The following is a 15,994-nucleotide window of genomic DNA, read 5'->3' on the forward strand; positions in this document are numbered from 1 at the left end:
CCATGCCCGGCTCGTCTTTCTTTTTCCTCCGCATCTAATTAATCACTTCGCGGCTATTCTCTGTTGTTTTTTTTCCTTTATTCGTCCGACTCTCCTCTGCTCTGTCCGTCTCCTCCCTTCTGGTGCCAAAACGACTGCTTCTCGTCCGCTATTTGCCCTCCCTAATTTCCAACATCCGCGACACCCGACCATCATGGCCAGCACCGTATCGCTGTTGCGCAGACTGATTCTCGAGTCTCCTCCGGGGGAGTGGGCCATTAACCAGCTGCGCGAGCTCTTGATCGGCGCTCTGAAGCAGGGGCCTGTCCCTCAGCATGTCGCCTTTGAAATGGACGGCAATAGACGTTACGCTCGAACCCATCGCATGGAAACCGTCGAGGGCCATCACCGCGGCTTTGAAGCACTCGCCAGGGTGAGTCCTTCTCCCTTTTAAATCAGCCAAACCCGTTCCGTCGTCCCCGCTAACTGCTTCCTGGGCAGATAATGGAAATATGTTACAAGTGTGGCGTCAAGGTCGTCACCGTATATGCATTCAGCATTGAAAATTTTAACCGCCCCAAATATGAGGTGGAGGGCCTCATGCAGCTTGCCAAGGTCAAGCTTGAGCAGCTCACTACCTACGGAGATATTCTCGATCGCTATGGCGCCTGTGTCCGCGTCCTCGGCCAGCGCGACATGATTCGCGACGATGTCTTGCAAGTCGTTGACAAGGCAGTCGCCCGAACAAAGCACAACAACAAGTATGTCGCCGATACCAGCAGAGCTCTACCCCGTGCTTGACGCTAATCAATCATCAGGGCTGTGCTGAATATCTGCTTCCCTTACACCTCCCGAGCCGAAATCACCACCGCTATCCGTGAGACCGTTCAAGACTTCCTGACCCCCCCTCCTCCGAAAAATACCCCCTTCTCGCCATCGCGTATTCGACAAAAGGTTCTGTCTTCACAGTATGACGACCGCGATACGCTTCCTACCATCCGTGACGCCTCGCCCGAAACCCGCGTCAACGGCGACGCCGACAATGATCTCGACGTCGACACCGGCGACTCTTCCTCAACGCTCCTGCCTGACTCGCCACAGCCCCGTGTCCGCGCGAGGAAAAGCTCCGTCGACTCGTCGACTCTCCCCAGCCCCGAATCCATCACGACTGATACTCTAGACAGCCATATGTACACTGCACCCGATCCGCCTCTGGATGTCTTTGTCCGCACCAGTGGTGTGGAGCGTCTCAGTGACTTTATGCTCTGGCAATGTCATCAGGATACACATATTTTCTTCCTCAAGTGCTTCTGGCCGGATTTTGACCTGCAGCATTTTGTATTTGTTCTACTAGAGTGGCAGTGGAGGCAGAAGCAGAGGGCGAGAGACGGATCGGTGCAGATCAAAAACAACAAGGTGCGCCGGGCGATGGAGTAAGCATTGATAGATATACCCGAAGCGTGATATTTGCAGTGCGGCTAGCATAGATGAGCTAAACCTGTACCTACTCCCGACATGGCCACCCTTGGTTTACACTTAGACTACCATTGGAATTGTATATTTTACACCGCGAAGCTTCCCTAGTTGCCGTGCTTGTGCTGTGTGTGTCGCCAATCCGCAGTGGAACTCTATTGCCTATTTTTATTGTTCCATCTAATGCGCCGAAATCTTGAGACTGCACAGATTGACGCAATTCGCAGCAGCACCAGCCGAGGTGCTCTCTGTCCTCCTCCAGCCACGCTCGACTCGGCCTTGGGAACCTCCCCACGGCCGGCCTTGGGTGGGGATTGGGGGTACGGTGGCCGGGTACCGCAGTGGTACCTCGATGCATTTTCTTCAAGCGGGTCCCTCTTCATTTCGTTCTTGTATCCTAAGGGTACCTACCTACCTAGGTTCCTAGGTAAGTACAGTACTGAGTAGTAACCCGCTGCCAGAGCCGTCCCTGCGCCTGCCGCCAAATTTCGCGAGCGAGCTTCGCACACGCCGTCATCGCATTGTCCCAATTCTTTCGCTCCCACATCGACCGCCAGCCTACCTACTTTCTGGCCGCTACAGCAGTCTCCCGCAAGCCATGGCCTAGGGGATCTTTTATCCAAGGTCATTTTTTCTCGGCAGCCTATAGTCATCGTTTTACAACCCTCGTTACCCACGACACCCCTCGCTCGGTCGCGCTCTTCCTCGTCCTCTCTCTCGTCCTCGTTTTGCCGCCCAGAGCCACCGCCTCAGCGACGGCAACCTTCGCGATGAAGTCGGCTAAGCCTGCAACCGCCGAGGCCTCAGCGCATCGCCGGTCGCAGCCTGTTCGACAGACTCGCACGAATCCCCCACGAAGCTCCATCAATGCCGGCCGTGTGGGCGCCAGAGAGCCGGCTGCCTCTGGCCCGGTCGGCGACCAACCCATCGACATATACCCTGCGATAACCCATTTTGCGGATACAATGACTGCTCTTCCTAAAGAGCTGGTCCGTCACTTTACACTCCTCAAGGAAGTTGACGCCAAGATTTTCGCTCCCCAAGAGCAACTCTTCAAGCTCGTCTCTTCCGCCACCCAGGCCGCCCTCCCCGTGGCTCGTCCTCGAAATGAAGCTACCAGCTCTGTTGCACCTGGCTCTGCGCCAATGAGCGCTCAGGGAAGTTTTACCGGCGCTGCGCAGCCCAGCTCTCTTGTACCGCCCTCAGCCGATGAGTCCAGCACCGCTTCCGGCGTCTTTGATCCTTCCAACATCCCTCGACGACAGCTTTTTCGCCAGACGGCTTTCAAAATACAGGAAATGCTGGTGTCGCTCGAAGAAAAGAACCACGTTATATCAACAGCCAATGAAGCTCTCCAGCACCAGCTGGCTCGCGTCGAGGATGTTTGGCCCTACCTCGAAAACGAGTTTAGTGACGAGGCGAAATGGGGCAGTGCCACGCACTGGGCATATCCCGAAAATCGAGGTGGCAAGTCAAACTTCGAGCGAGCTCGACGTGACGGTGCTGCTGCCATCTCTGCCGCTGCTCAGGCCTTGGCGGACGAGGCTGCGGCTCGGAGCGACGCCCGGAAGCAAGCCGTCCAGGCCAAGAAAAATATGAGAAACGCCAATCATGGCCCCGAATTGGATGGCCCACGCGAGAAAAAGCCTTCGAGTAAAGTTAGAAAGACCGAAGATGGCGACCAGGCCGGCTTAGGTCTCTCTGGCACGGCAAATGGAAACCCTCCAAAGAGACGCAAAACTGAAAAGGCTGCCGCCGGAGGTACTCCCATGGAGAGAACCATCAGCTCTGCTCTTGGAAGCGCAGGCTCCAAGGCCAAGGGCGGCAGCCCCAGGGGGACTCCTGCGCCTGAGGCGGCCAAAAAGCGTCGTGCTCTTCCAACAGGAACCGCGCCCGCCAAGAAAAAGTATGTGCGAAACCAGGCTTTCGTTGCATTCGACTCGCTGACAATATACGCAGGCCCGCCAATTCTGGCAAAACTCCATCTACGACATCCTCGCCCGTAGTTCACACCATGTCTGAACCAAAATCCGGGGCCTCACCGGCACCCACAAGCGCGCCTCGACCTGTATCATCCCGAGCCCGTCAAAATTCGGTCAACTCTACCTCGGAGAACGGCAAGACGCGTCGCCCATCTGTCACAGCCAAAGTCACAAACGGCAGCGTTGCGGATAAGCCCGATAGCGCTTCCGAAAAAGCTACAACTATTACTGAAGTTCCTTTGCCCATTAAAAGCGAGCCTGGCAAAAAAGAAAACGAGAAACACGATAACATCACTACACCTGCCCTCGCAGCTAGCAAGAAAGAGTCCAAGGTGGAACCACCTGAAATCAAGGCCGAGTCGACTCCAACACTGCCGCAGCCTGCCACTGTCACCACCAAGAGCGGTAGGGCGAGCAAACCTTCGACACCAGCGCTCGCGACCTTCCAGGACGCTGCCGCTGCTCGGGCTTCGAGAACGCGAAATGACGGCGCTAAGAAGTCTCACCGCAAGGGCAGCACAACCCAACTTGTTGCGCAACAAGCTGCAGATGATGATGCAACCAGCAGCATGCAAGACGAGGACGAGGGGGATATTGACGGTGATGAACCAACTTATTGCTACTGCAATAGTGTCAGCTATGGCGAGATGGTTGCATGTGACTCAGACGACTGCGAGCGAGAATGGTTTCATTTGGATTGTGTCGGCCTCAAGGTCGCGCCTGGTTCCAAAAGTATGTATGCCCCATGGAAAAAGAGACGCCGCTTACTAACAGTCATTTAGCAAAATGGTACTGCGAAGACTGCAAAGAGCGACTGAGATTAGCCGGTAAAAAGGTCAGCACCCGGTAGAGTGAGGCAGAGCAACACAGCCAAACAAAAGGCTAGATTGTCGCCCTTGGAAATATAGCAGATACTAGCGATGATTTTCTCAGATTTGTTGGAGCGATGTATTTCAAACAACTGAGCATGAATAACACAAGGCGTTTATGGGATTGCAGACGCAGGAGTCTTCTAACATTGGTGTCGCGGAGACTCTTTTTCCTACTGGTTGGTTTATGGGGTTCTTTACTGGGCGGCTTTTGACAGGTTTTTATTGGTACGAGACAACTGGGACATGGCATAATGTTATTTGAATATGATGTTCTGCATGACGCATGGCTAGCACTGGCAACATCGGTGGCTCATATTTGCACGTAGCTAACAAACAAGTCAGTAACGATTTTGACGATGTATACAGTTGAGTGCTAGAGGAACAGCCTAGGATGCTCCAGTCACTGTCAAAAATGGAAAACGCCATATGCAAGTAGATACTCAGATATTGTGCCCCAAAACTCCCAATATCTCACAAGGCAAGGACCTAACGATTGTTGGACACCTCTAGGGTAAGTCATGCCACGATGCTGTTCCCACCAACTTAGTGGACCAATTTACCGCTTGATCGAAATAGTGGGCCAGGGAACCACCGCAGCTGCCCGGTGGGAAAGAAAAGATGGGCGGTGAGACCGATGACTAAGGTGGCAGAAAAAAAGTGGCAGACGCTCGGCGATGGATAACTAACTGGCTTATCAGCGGCGGCGAAAAGCACAATTTAGCAAAGAAAAACTCGGGTTGGAAACAGAGAGACGGCCGAGAAAGCAGACAAGATGCGGTATGTGAAAAACGACAAGAATTGGGACTTGGTCTTCCAAGAAAGAACACTTATTCGGACTTGAAAAAGACATTGTACTGACTGACATTTTCTAGTATCGAAGATTGCTCGTTCTGCGGACGACCGTCGTACCCTTCTAAGGGCATTACCTTTGTACGAAATGACGGTAAGGAATATCAAATCGACTCTCACTCTCTCCAAGGACTCATATATACACACGCGCACAAAAAAAAAAACCACCAAAACTGTGATCCTGTCACTGACCAAGACGCTCCAGGAAAATCATTCCGCTTCTGCCGATCCAAGTGCCACCGTAACTTCAAGATGAAGCGCAACCCACGCAAACTCAAGTGGACCAAGGCGTACCGCCGCAACGCCGGCAAGGAGATGGTGGTGGACAGCACGCTGCTCTTTGGGCAGCGGCGCAACGAGCCCGTCCGCTACGACCGGGACCTGGTGGCACGCACACTGGCGGCCATGAAGCGGGTCAGCGAGATTCGGCAGCGCCGCGAGCGCGTCTTTTACCGGCGGCGCATGGCGGGCAAGCGCGGGCGCGAGCTGGCGGCCGCCCGCAAGCTTGTCGCCGAAAACGAGCACCTGCTGCCGCGGATGCGCGGCAGCGAGAAGAAGCGCCTCGCCGAGATGGCGGCGGCCGGCGAGGAGGTCGACGTCGAGGCCGAGGAGGAGCGCGCCACCCGCTCGTACAAGTCCAAGGCGTTTGGCCAAGAGAAGCGCAGGCTGCGCGTGCGCGAGGATGGCGGTGTCGAGGAGGACGGCATGGACATGGACTAGATATGCTGGCGGCATGCTATTTGATGACAGACTCGAAAGCAAAGGGAACGAAGAACAAAGCGACGAAGGAAAAAAAAGAAAGGTCATGGAAGCTCTCTTGCGTAACGACGAGAAGAGACCCGAAAAAACACGCGGAGCATACGACAGTCCAGCGAGTTGGCAATATCGGACGCGAAAATCGAGGGACACATTATTCGACATGTCCTTTTTTGGGAGTATTTGTTTTTTTTATTACAGAAATTTGATTGGGATTTCTGGATGGGTTTCGTTTTACATCTGCGTATTTCTTTTGCGTTTTTGAACCAGATACACATTTTCGGCCTGCTTTTGTTTTGTTATGTGTCTCGGGGTGTTAGAGGGACACAAAAGGGAAGGAAAAAAAAGCACATGGGATTGCGTTTTGCTATAGAAGCGAGATGACGAACATAGATCAACTAGGTCACTGAATTACATGAGGTTATCATCAAAGCAACGATATGCATTGTGCGCATCGCATGGGCCAGATGATTCCAGTCAATTTTGCATTTATGTTGCACTGGCTGCACCATCACGCAGACACCACGGTCACATGGCCGCGTGATACTGCTCGCCAAGAGGAACCGCCCCCAGTCTATGTTTGGCTTCTAACGATGCACCGTTCTTAAAGAAGAACTTGCCGACTTCACCGTGCCCGCTGAACGTGGGAAGGTGTAGCGGTGTTACTCCGTCCCATACGTCGCTGCTGGATCGGTTCCAGCACACCCAAAAATGGCTGGACCACCTCAGGGCAGCCTTCCAAACAAGGAGAGAGACGTTCGAACCATTACCTTAATTAAAACAGGATCGACCCCAGCCCCGTGGTAGAAGCCTGACAACGTCTACCTGGCCATCGCGAGAGGCACGGTTCACTGCGGTGAATCCCTTTTCCTTCTGCCCCATAAAGATCCATGACTGGAGATTACTGACCGATAATGATCCCCGTAGCATTCGAAATGGCCCCCCTCTCTGCGGCGAAACGGAGGAAGGCGGTGACAGTGTTGTCGCGGCGCGCGCATCCAGCACCGTGCTCAATGAGATGGCGGACAGCCGCTACATTGCCATTATAGTGACATGGTGGAATATTGCTTGGATCAAATAGTCAACTGCGAAGATGGCAGCTCCGAAATTCGAGACAAGAGTCCTCATAGTATCCAACGTTCCCGCAAGCGCGGCGCTGTTTATCGGAGCCGTACCTACCATGGCGCGAGAGCGGGTTGATATCTGGACCTCTTGTTCAGAAATACCCGGCCAACTTCAAGGTGGCCATTCAAAGAGGTACCACATGGAACTACGAGATAATTCTGTTCCGCGCAAAAACGTCGACGCCTGCCTCCCACAAAACAAAATGTCATATCCATATGGTCGAATATTAGGGCCGCTTGTAAAACGCTGGGCCCTATGCCCAGAGCGTCTAAAAGAACCCTGCAATCGCAACTTTTTATCACTTATTTAGCGATTCCTATCAGGCCTATTCGCCTCGCGTAAACGAGTGTCCGTTCGTCAACCAGTTCATGTGGCAGGTACTCATCGTCCTCTTTTGCTTTTCGCTACCACAGGACACAACATGCTCAGACTTTAGAATAATACTGCAATATCCTTTCATTCAAGCCGACGGCTTATAATCACGTCCAAAGGAGATTCTGCTAACCGGACATCCAACGTTGCGGGTAGGGAGATAGTCGCAACACTTCGCAACCGGGTCGCGGGAGGGTTGTAGTACTAGACGCCTTCACCTATTCTGTATACCATCAAGACACTTGCCAATCAATTAGAGCCTTCACCTTTATCTTCTTTACCGGATTTACAGCTCAAGCTACTATGATGATGCGTGGACGAGAACTAGCATGAGTAGGTACAATTTTTATAGTCCGCGCGCATAAACCCGCAACTGCGTCTTCTGTCAGTGTAGCGCACTGCCCGTGGCCCTGTCTCCGGGCAGTCCCGACAGCGATCCTCACGACAGAGGAGTCGAGGCGTTGCACCACCCCGGCTGGCTGCTGCATCAAAAGCCATCAGAACTTGAGGTCTGGTGTTACAGGTTGGAGCCGCCGTTCGGTGCTGGATCGACATGCTTGTGCCCTCTGATGAAGTAAGTGGGAGTGGTTCCGAGGCTGGGTAGGTTGTCGGCTTGTCCCAAGTTACAGCCAGGCATCGAGTTGTTGGCTAGCGGATGAGCCTCGCTGGCGGCGTGCGAAACCTCAATGTTTGCCTTGAACGGTGTCATCGCCTATATTCAAGTGTGCGAGATGGAGACGGGAGCGAAATATCCCGCCCCATACATGTTAGTTTTTTCCACTCTCCGCTACGCAGGAAAGGGACAGAAAGAGCTAGAGCCAGAAGCAAGGAAGCCGCAAGGAAGCCATACGCTCAGGTTGCGAGGAAGACCATTGACCATGGTAGATGTATCGAGGGTTACTTCTAGGACGCTACCGAGTACGTCATGTGTATTCGTTGATTCTACCAGAGTTGGCTGCCGACGCGGCGGTCACCCCATGTGGAATTAGAAAATGGATGCCAGGACAGCGGATACTGGTACAGAGAAAATACGGGGTAAGCTAGGATAGCATTCTGTGTCCTCGGTGCCTCTATTGTATTGGATGACGGTGAATCAGCTAGTGTGCTGGGTTAGGTAGGCATTGTTTCGGCGTCGGCGGCTGCCGATGGGGCTACCTGAGGGGAGGGGTGTGCGTGGGCGTGCGGGATTGCAGCATGGAACAAACAAAAGCGGCATTGCCAATTGCGCCCAAAGTCATTGGATGGACAAATGCACAATTGTGTCCTTGTTTTTTTCCCCTCTTGGTGGCTTGACGCCTTCCATGCATGACGGGGTCGAGGTTGTTCCGCCATGGGCAGTGGGGGTTACTTAGGGTGCCGCGGCCGGGCCAGGAGAAAAAAAAACATCGTGAAAGGTCGGGAAACTTGTATGTAGAAGAGGTGTGTGTGTGTGTGTGTGTCGAAAAGAAAAGGACGGTCTTGTGACCAGCCCAACTTTTTCCGCATGACGCGGCGCCGATGAGAACTGCGCTGGCGGGCGTCTGGCGAGCAAAGCTGGTACGACCTCTCGAGGGAAGAGGAGGAGAGGAGCTGGCGCCATGTATTAATTATTGCGCCGCTGGAGATGCTCTTTTGTCATCCATCATTAACAGCAGGGCATTTGTGCGTGCCGTTGCGAGATCGGACACGACACCATGAGGAGTAGAAGCACATACATACACGCCGCCCGCCCGCTCGCCCAGACTACGGAAAGCGAACTCGGCTGCAGGAGCTTAGACGTGAGGAGCTTAGACGTGAGCGTCCTAGCGACACGCCACAAGGGGCTAGCGGGCTGGCCCTACTGCAGGAGGTCGTATAACCACGGCCGTTACTGGGCGCAGGTACTCTGGGCCGGGTCGGTGCCGTCAGCGACACGGGGTTTTGTATAGTTGTAGGCCCTCCGAGCCTTCCGCCCTTGCGCGATAAGCTGGTGTAAGTCGTTTGTGAAGGGGCAACTTGTCGCGCTTCAGTTGATCAATGTGGTGATGTATGGGGTATATATATATTGGACTGGGAGTATTAAAAAAAAAAGTCCAATTCAAACACTCTCACAGTAGATTCAGACAGACTGATTACATCTCAATTTACCCCCTTTTTTTTCTTGTTTTAAACCATCATGGCGGAAAAGGCTGTCGTCTTCATCACGGGTGCCAACTCTGGCATTGGCTATGAGACGGTGCGTGCGCTGGTTGAACAGACTGCGCAGACATACCATGTTTATCTGGGAAGCCGCTCGGTGGAAAAGGGAAACGAAGCAGCATCGGCTCTGCGCGCTGAATTTCCCGAGACAACCAGCGTCATTGAAGTGATTCAGATTGACGTCTCGAGCGACGAGTCCATCGACGCAGCGTATGAGACGGTCAAGGCCCAGCATGGCTACATTGACGTGCTAGTAAATAATGCTGGTATGCGGTGGTCATTCTCAGAGACCCCCCCTCCCCCTTTTTTTCTTCCAAGCATTGTTTTGTACTAATGATTTGGGGGGTTTTTCTTTCTGGCAGGAAACTCGCTGGAGTTGCAAATGTCCAAGGGCAAGTACACCATGCGCGAGGCGTGGAACCAAATGTACGACGTCAACGTCACGGGCGCCCAGATCCTGACGCAGACGTTTGTGCCTCTGCTACTGGGCCGGTCGTCCTCGTCCTCGCCGCGTCGTACCGACAAGGACGGCGGTCCGCGGCTGCTCTTCGTGACGAGCGGGCTGGCGCAGCTCGAGACGATGCGGCAGGGCTACTACCCGGGTCCCGCGCCGGCGGCCGGGTGGCCCAAGCAGAACATGATGAGCCCGGATGGGTACCGGTCGAGCAAGACGGCGCTCAACATGATGATGCTGGCGTGGCACTGGAACCTCAAGGCGGACGGGGTCCGGGTCTGGAGCGTGTCGCCGGGGTTCCTGGCGACGAATCTGGGGGGCGTCAGGGAGCTGCTCGAGGCGCGCGGAGCGGGGCACCCGTCGATTGGCGGCGCGCTGATCAGGAAGGTGATTGAGGGGGAGCGCGACGCCGACGTGGGCAGGGTGGTGGACGGGCAAGGCGTGCAGTCATTCTAGCGAGTCTTGAGTGGCTGCATGGAGCGCCTGTACCAGTACGAAGAAGAGTCGGTGCTAGATGCTTGCGTCGGAGTGTACAGCTATCAAACATGGGATTGTGTAGGTATACAAATTACAGGAGTCAATATATGCGCGTGCAATATTATTGAACAAACAAAGAAGCTGCTGTGCCGATGAGCCGACGAGGTGGAGGTGTGGTGCTGGTGCTGGTGTGTAAGTTGTGGGTGTCAATTGTGTTTGGCGAGAGAGAGCAAGAAGGGGTGGTGAGTGAGTGAGGGAGTGAGTGATGAGTGTGGTGGTGGTGGCGTGGCGGAGTTTGGGCGCAGAGAGGGGGGCGCGTGACGAGGAGCGCAAGTTGGGGCAGTGAGATGGCTGAGAGCTAGTGCGACTTTGCAACCTGCTAATACCAAAAGTAATAGAGTACTGCATCAGTACCAGTAAGTAATGCTTGTCTTTTCAAGTACAAGGAAAGCCAAAAAGAGGTCAGTGAATGAAATGACGGCAAATGGTCATGCCGCTTATTAGGTGTGTACCTATTGAGTACGAAAGCGTTGAGACTGTGCAAGGGCAAGTTTCTATGACTAAGATGGCACACACTGGGACAATGGCCGTGCCCCGGAAGGCTGGCTGAGGCTTGGCTAGGCGCGGGGGTGGGTGATGAATGCTGGTCCAGGACTTCGGGGCTGTGATCCGAGGAGATGCGGGCGTTTACTGGTAAGTAGTCGGTACGGACTAGTGCTGCCCTTGGTATGCTCATTCGTGTAGGGGGATGTGGAAGTGGGTGACGAGAGTAATAGTAGAGACCAAAGTGGCCGACAGCAAAAAGATGCGTCAGCGATTGGTCTGCATGTTTATGCGGGAGTCATAAAGTGCCTTGGTTCCAGTATCTCGGGATGGCTCAGATGACGGGGGAGGGGCATGCGACACGTAGCGTAGCGGGATTGGAAGGAACTGTTGAGGTGGCTCCGGGGATGATTGGGATTCATGCTGGACACAGTGGACAGTAAGGTGAGCACAGACTGGGGGGGGGGCCCCCCCCCGCGCCTTGGAGGTCTCGGTCCCGGTCTCAGTGCTTCTGTCTAAGCTTATTGCTAGCGCAGGGAGGACAGAATTCGCAAGGTTAGCATTGCGTTGCGTCGGGAACGAGACGGGGACGGAAGACTGATGGGAACGCTGTGATGATCAAGGGGCGCGATGATGGTGATGGTGGTGGAGGTGGTGATGGGCGAGATGGACGAATGCAGAAATGATACATGCATGACAGGTGTGTGGTGATGACGTCTGACGGTCTGACATGGGAGCGATGCGATTGTTAGCGGCGTTCCGGGGAGGGGGTAGGCGCGGTACGTGGAAGAGGAGAGGAGAGGGGAACAAAAAAAGAACAAATAGAACAAGAAGAACAGAAAGGAACCAAAAGAAGAACAAGAACGGCCGAGATGGCTAATGAAAAAAAACATGCCATGGTGAAAAGCTGCGCCAGCATAGCGGCGCCACCCCCAGATACTAATTTTGTTCTTTCAATTTCTTTTTGGTAAGTAACTACCTACTTAGCGTGTGGCCTCGCATTCCGGGCGGCGTTAGCGGTGGAAAGAGGAGAAGGAAGAGGGAAGAGAAGAAGAAGAAGAAGAAGAAGAAGAAAAAAAAAAAAAAAAAAGGGCCCGGAAAGCACCAAGACAAGGGACGGACAAGCGCACGGCCATTTGCGGGCTCGCTCTCTCTCGCCACTCCACCAGGGTCCTCACTTGTTTGGTAGGGTTGGGTTGTGGTACTTGACAGCCAGATCTGACAATGAATTGAAGGAAAGAAGAGAACGAAAAGAAAAGAAAACAACTTACTCGGCTCGAATTGAAATCACTCATGAGTAATCCCATCATTCCATCATTTTCCATCATTTTCCTCCTTCATCTCTGCAGACCGTCTTCTCCTTCTTCCGCTGTAGTGGCCCGCTAACACCACAGTGCTTGAACTCCACTAGAGATGGTAATTTGGTAGGTTGCGAGGCACCTAAGATGCTAGGCTGAGCTACCCTTTAGGTAAGGTACGTTGTTAGTCTTGTCTGGCGCTGGCGCAGGGTACACCACCTGACCGCTTAAATCAGCTACCTGGTTAGGTATTCCGCGACACGCCTCGACGCCTGTGGGTGACTTGCTACTCACTTATTATTATCATGCCGCCTAGAAGAGAGAGAGAAAAAAAAAAAACTCCACGACTCGTCGTCTTTCATAAAACCACTGGCCTCCCCCATCCCTCTCTCCGGTCTTCGCTCTGTCTACCCTTCCCCTCTTCCACCACACTCAATAATTTTGTTTTCTCTTCTTCTCTCTCTTTCTCTCTCTCTTCCTCTCTCTTTCCCTCTACATCTCTCTCCGTCTCTCTCCCGCCCTCTTTCCCGATTGTCCCATTGGCGATTGACCATTCACCAAAGCTTTACGGGCTCATTCCTTTTTGCCTTTGTCGCCGCTCTGCATGCATAGGTAACCTTAAAAGCCCGGCTACGCTACGCTAGACAAACCACCTACCTACCTAGTTATTACCGACCACTCACATTAGGCCAGTAAAGCCGACGCTGGCCATTCTGCTGCCTCGACCTGCTACTGCTACGCTACCTCGAACCAGCGCTTGTACTACGGCCACCTCCCCCGCCTACTAAACCCACTCCTCTACTACTCCTCCACCACGCCACCACCACCATCCAAGCCCATAAGGAAAAAGTGACCACACAATACAAACCACACCAAACCCCACGACCCTGTACTTGGCTTCCTTTTCTCCTTTCTCATCCCTCTATTTGTCCGACTCTTTTTTCCCCTCCTCCTCAACCTCCCCTCTTCCAACAACAACAACACCACTCTGCTTCTTCTCCGCCAACCACATCGCCTCCAAGTAGCAGAGACATCGATCGTCAAAGCCGTCTGCTTCCTTCCCTCGACCAAATCACCACAAACGCCTAGTCCCAAGCCGCGGACCAACACTCCCTCGAACCCCCCCGCCGACATTTACATGGCCGTGCCTTCGGGAGCCGGGCGCCGCAAGGTGTTCGACTTCGACACTGCCATGTTCGTCAAGGGCACCAGCATGGCTCGCGCAATGTCTCCCTCCGCCTCCGAGGCCACCTCACGCTCCTCCTTCTCCTCGGTCCGCGAAAACGATGATGGCTTCGCCCAGACCTTTACCCGCTCCAAAATCTCCTCCTACATCGAGACTCCCGAGGATGTATTTGACGAGTCCCCCACCGCCGAGCTGCCCCAACCTGTCTTCCAGCCGCCCCTCACCCAGCCCAACTCCAAGCTGCACGGCTTCTGGTATCCCGCCGAGGGCTTTAAAGGCTGGAGGGAGATTCCCATCAAGGGTCGCATGGCCAGCCGCAGCTGTGACGACCTGCGCAAGCTGCATATGACCTGGGAGAATCCCGCCCCCAAAGTCCAGCAGACCCCCGCTGGTATCTATCCCACATCCACCGCACCTCTTGAAAGACTACCAAGCGAGATTCTAGGTATGTACACGCAAATCTACCACTTCTTTTGCCTGCGCACCCATGTCCCCATGTTGCTTCTGTCTTCTACTCTCCTCGCCTCACCACCCTACCTTGTGTTTCTCTCCCCCAACAACGTGGCCCGCTAACCCACGAATCAGGCTCCATCATTGATCTTCTCGTCGTCGAGATACCCCCCAATGGTCTCACCACCCGCAACACCGACCTCATGTCGCTTCTTCGCACCTCGCGCGCGATTCACGCCGCTACTCTCGCCACCCTCTACCGCCACATTACTATCCCCCACTCTCGCATTTTCCGCAAGTTCCTGACCACCATTACCGACTACCCTGTCTTGGCCACCATCGTCCGCCGCCTCGACTTTAGCCACTTTAACCCCTCCATCATGTTCTCCACCGCCGCCGAGCGTCTTCAGGCTCAGAATCTCACCAGCGAGACTCTGTTTCATTGCCTCGCCCTCACCCCCTACTTGCAGGAATTTCTCGCCCAAGAGTACATCGACGACGACCTCGGCCCCGATGTGCTCCGCAAACTTCTGTTTGACATGCCGTCGCTGACCTCTATCGACTTTTGCGGCTGCTCGTCTCTGGCCTTTAAGAAAGCATTCATGGCCATTCTCGAAGACTCTTGGCCTGAGACTCTCTCCGTCACCAAGCTGTCGTTCCACAAGTCGCTGAGCCTCCCCTCGGCTGTCTTTGAGACTATCCTACCTAGAATGCCTCACGTCACCCACCTTGATCTCGCTGGAACTCGAGTCACCGACAAGGCACTTCTTTCCATCCCCGAGTCCGCTAAACTGACGCATCTGAACCTTGCTAAGTGCAAGGAGCTGTCTGCCGATGTTGTCACTAAATTCGTCACTTCACACCCTGCTACTAGAAATCTTGTCTTTTTGAGCCTGGGCGCTGATCCCAGCACTCACCTGCTGCTCGGCAAGAGTGATCTCGATGTCCTCCTCCCCAACCTGCCGCCCACTCTAAAATCCCTGAACCTCCGGGGCAGCAGGATGGAGTCTTCTCATATTGATCAGCTCTCTCGGCTGTCCCAGACCCTGGAAGAGCTCGCTGTCGGTCGTGGTCTTGCCATGAGCGATATCCACCGCCTCTTCTTCCGCGACCAGCAGTGGCAGACTCACAATCTCAAGTACATTGATATATGCGATGTCGAAACCATCATCGGCAGCGCCAGTACTTTACTCGCCTCAGCCTCTGCTCCTCTCCACGTGGTAGAGCTCTCGGAGCGCGCCTACGAACGTGCCGCCAAGGTCAACAAGAACCTGCAGCGCGTCGGATGGCTGGCCCACGAATTTGGCAGCCGTTACTGGCTGCGACGCATCGACACCGACGAACCCAACTTTGACCACGGTCACCGCTCCTGGAAGATGGGCGCCAAGAGTTGGGGGATGCGTAAGATTCCCACCGTCGTGTCCGAAGTTGGAGGCATGTATGGCTCTTACATGTTTGGTCGTCGGCTTTGAGCATCTACGATTTATTTTTAACTCGTCTTTTTCGGCAACCAAATACCCATTTGTTACGATTTCAAAGAATTCTAAAAGTCGACAAACGAAGGAAAAAAAAAAGTTATCCCCGTGTGTTTTTCACATTGATGTTGGGAAACGAATGAAAAAAAAAACGACAGCATCTCTCCTCAATTACCTCATACGCAAGGCGCTTCGGAATCACTGCTTATTTTTTCGGTGGCTGTAATTTTTTGTTTGGCCAAGATTTTTACGACGAAAATTGCATTGACGAAGCGTACCACCAAAGGCCAATTTCAATCATGTTAAATATGGCGTCGAATTTGTTTCATTTGCTCCATCTTGGCTTCTGCATATAAGAATACCCTTGAATTGAAAAGCATGATCGCTTGGACGGAACTTTGGACAGTTTCTTGGATGGTAAAATTCACAATTTGTCTTTTCTGAATATATATTATAGGATGTCATATGCATTACCTTCTCCACATCTTTTCTTATGATTCATTCGAGGCGTGAAGATGTTAGCTGTCGGGGAACCCTTTTCGTGGT

General features: G+C 53.5%; 5 protein-coding genes across 5 annotated transcripts; all 5 read left to right on the top strand.

Annotated features, from left to right (window-relative positions):
* Window positions 1-193: 193 nt before the first annotated feature.
* Window positions 194-1,416, top strand: V2A60_001615 (Decaprenyl diphosphate synthase-like protein; the record flags this gene model as incomplete). The annotated part of the gene is made up of 3 exons (XM_083252973.1): window positions 194-412; window positions 481-740; window positions 798-1,416. The coding sequence occupies 3 exons, from the start codon at window positions 194-196 to the stop codon at window positions 1,414-1,416; spliced, it is 1,098 nt and encodes a 365-aa protein (XP_083109099.1).
* Window positions 1,417-2,222: 806 nt separating this feature from the next.
* V2A60_001616 (uncharacterized protein) lies at window positions 2,223-4,284 on the top strand (the record flags this gene model as incomplete). Its single annotated transcript, XM_083252974.1, has 3 exons — window positions 2,223-3,358; window positions 3,412-4,166; window positions 4,217-4,284. The coding sequence occupies 3 exons, from the start codon at window positions 2,223-2,225 to the stop codon at window positions 4,282-4,284; spliced, it is 1,959 nt and encodes a 652-aa protein (XP_083109100.1).
* Window positions 4,285-5,078: 794 nt separating this feature from the next.
* V2A60_001617 (ribosomal protein L24e-domain-containing protein) lies at window positions 5,079-5,875 on the top strand (the record flags this gene model as incomplete). The annotated part of the gene is made up of 3 exons (XM_083252975.1): window positions 5,079-5,083; window positions 5,179-5,249; window positions 5,361-5,875. The coding sequence occupies 3 exons, from the start codon at window positions 5,079-5,081 to the stop codon at window positions 5,873-5,875; spliced, it is 591 nt and encodes a 196-aa protein (XP_083109101.1).
* Window positions 5,876-9,542: 3,667 nt separating this feature from the next.
* V2A60_001618 (uncharacterized protein) lies at window positions 9,543-10,475 on the top strand (the record flags this gene model as incomplete). Its single annotated transcript, XM_083252976.1, has 2 exons — window positions 9,543-9,831; window positions 9,928-10,475. The coding sequence occupies 2 exons, from the start codon at window positions 9,543-9,545 to the stop codon at window positions 10,473-10,475; spliced, it is 837 nt and encodes a 278-aa protein (XP_083109102.1).
* A 3,000-nt stretch (window positions 10,476-13,475) lies between these two features.
* Window positions 13,476-15,445, top strand: V2A60_001619 (uncharacterized protein; the record flags this gene model as incomplete). Its single annotated transcript, XM_083252977.1, has 2 exons — window positions 13,476-13,968; window positions 14,109-15,445. 2 exons carry the CDS (start codon window positions 13,476-13,478, stop codon window positions 15,443-15,445), a joined length of 1,830 nt encoding a protein of 609 aa, XP_083109103.1.
* Between the last annotated feature and the right edge of the window lie 549 nt (window positions 15,446-15,994).

The sequence above is a fragment of the Cordyceps javanica genome, chromosome 1, assembly GCF_051103115.1.
Source record: "Cordyceps javanica chromosome 1, complete sequence".
NCBI lineage: Eukaryota > Fungi > Ascomycota > Sordariomycetes > Hypocreales > Cordycipitaceae > Cordyceps > Cordyceps javanica.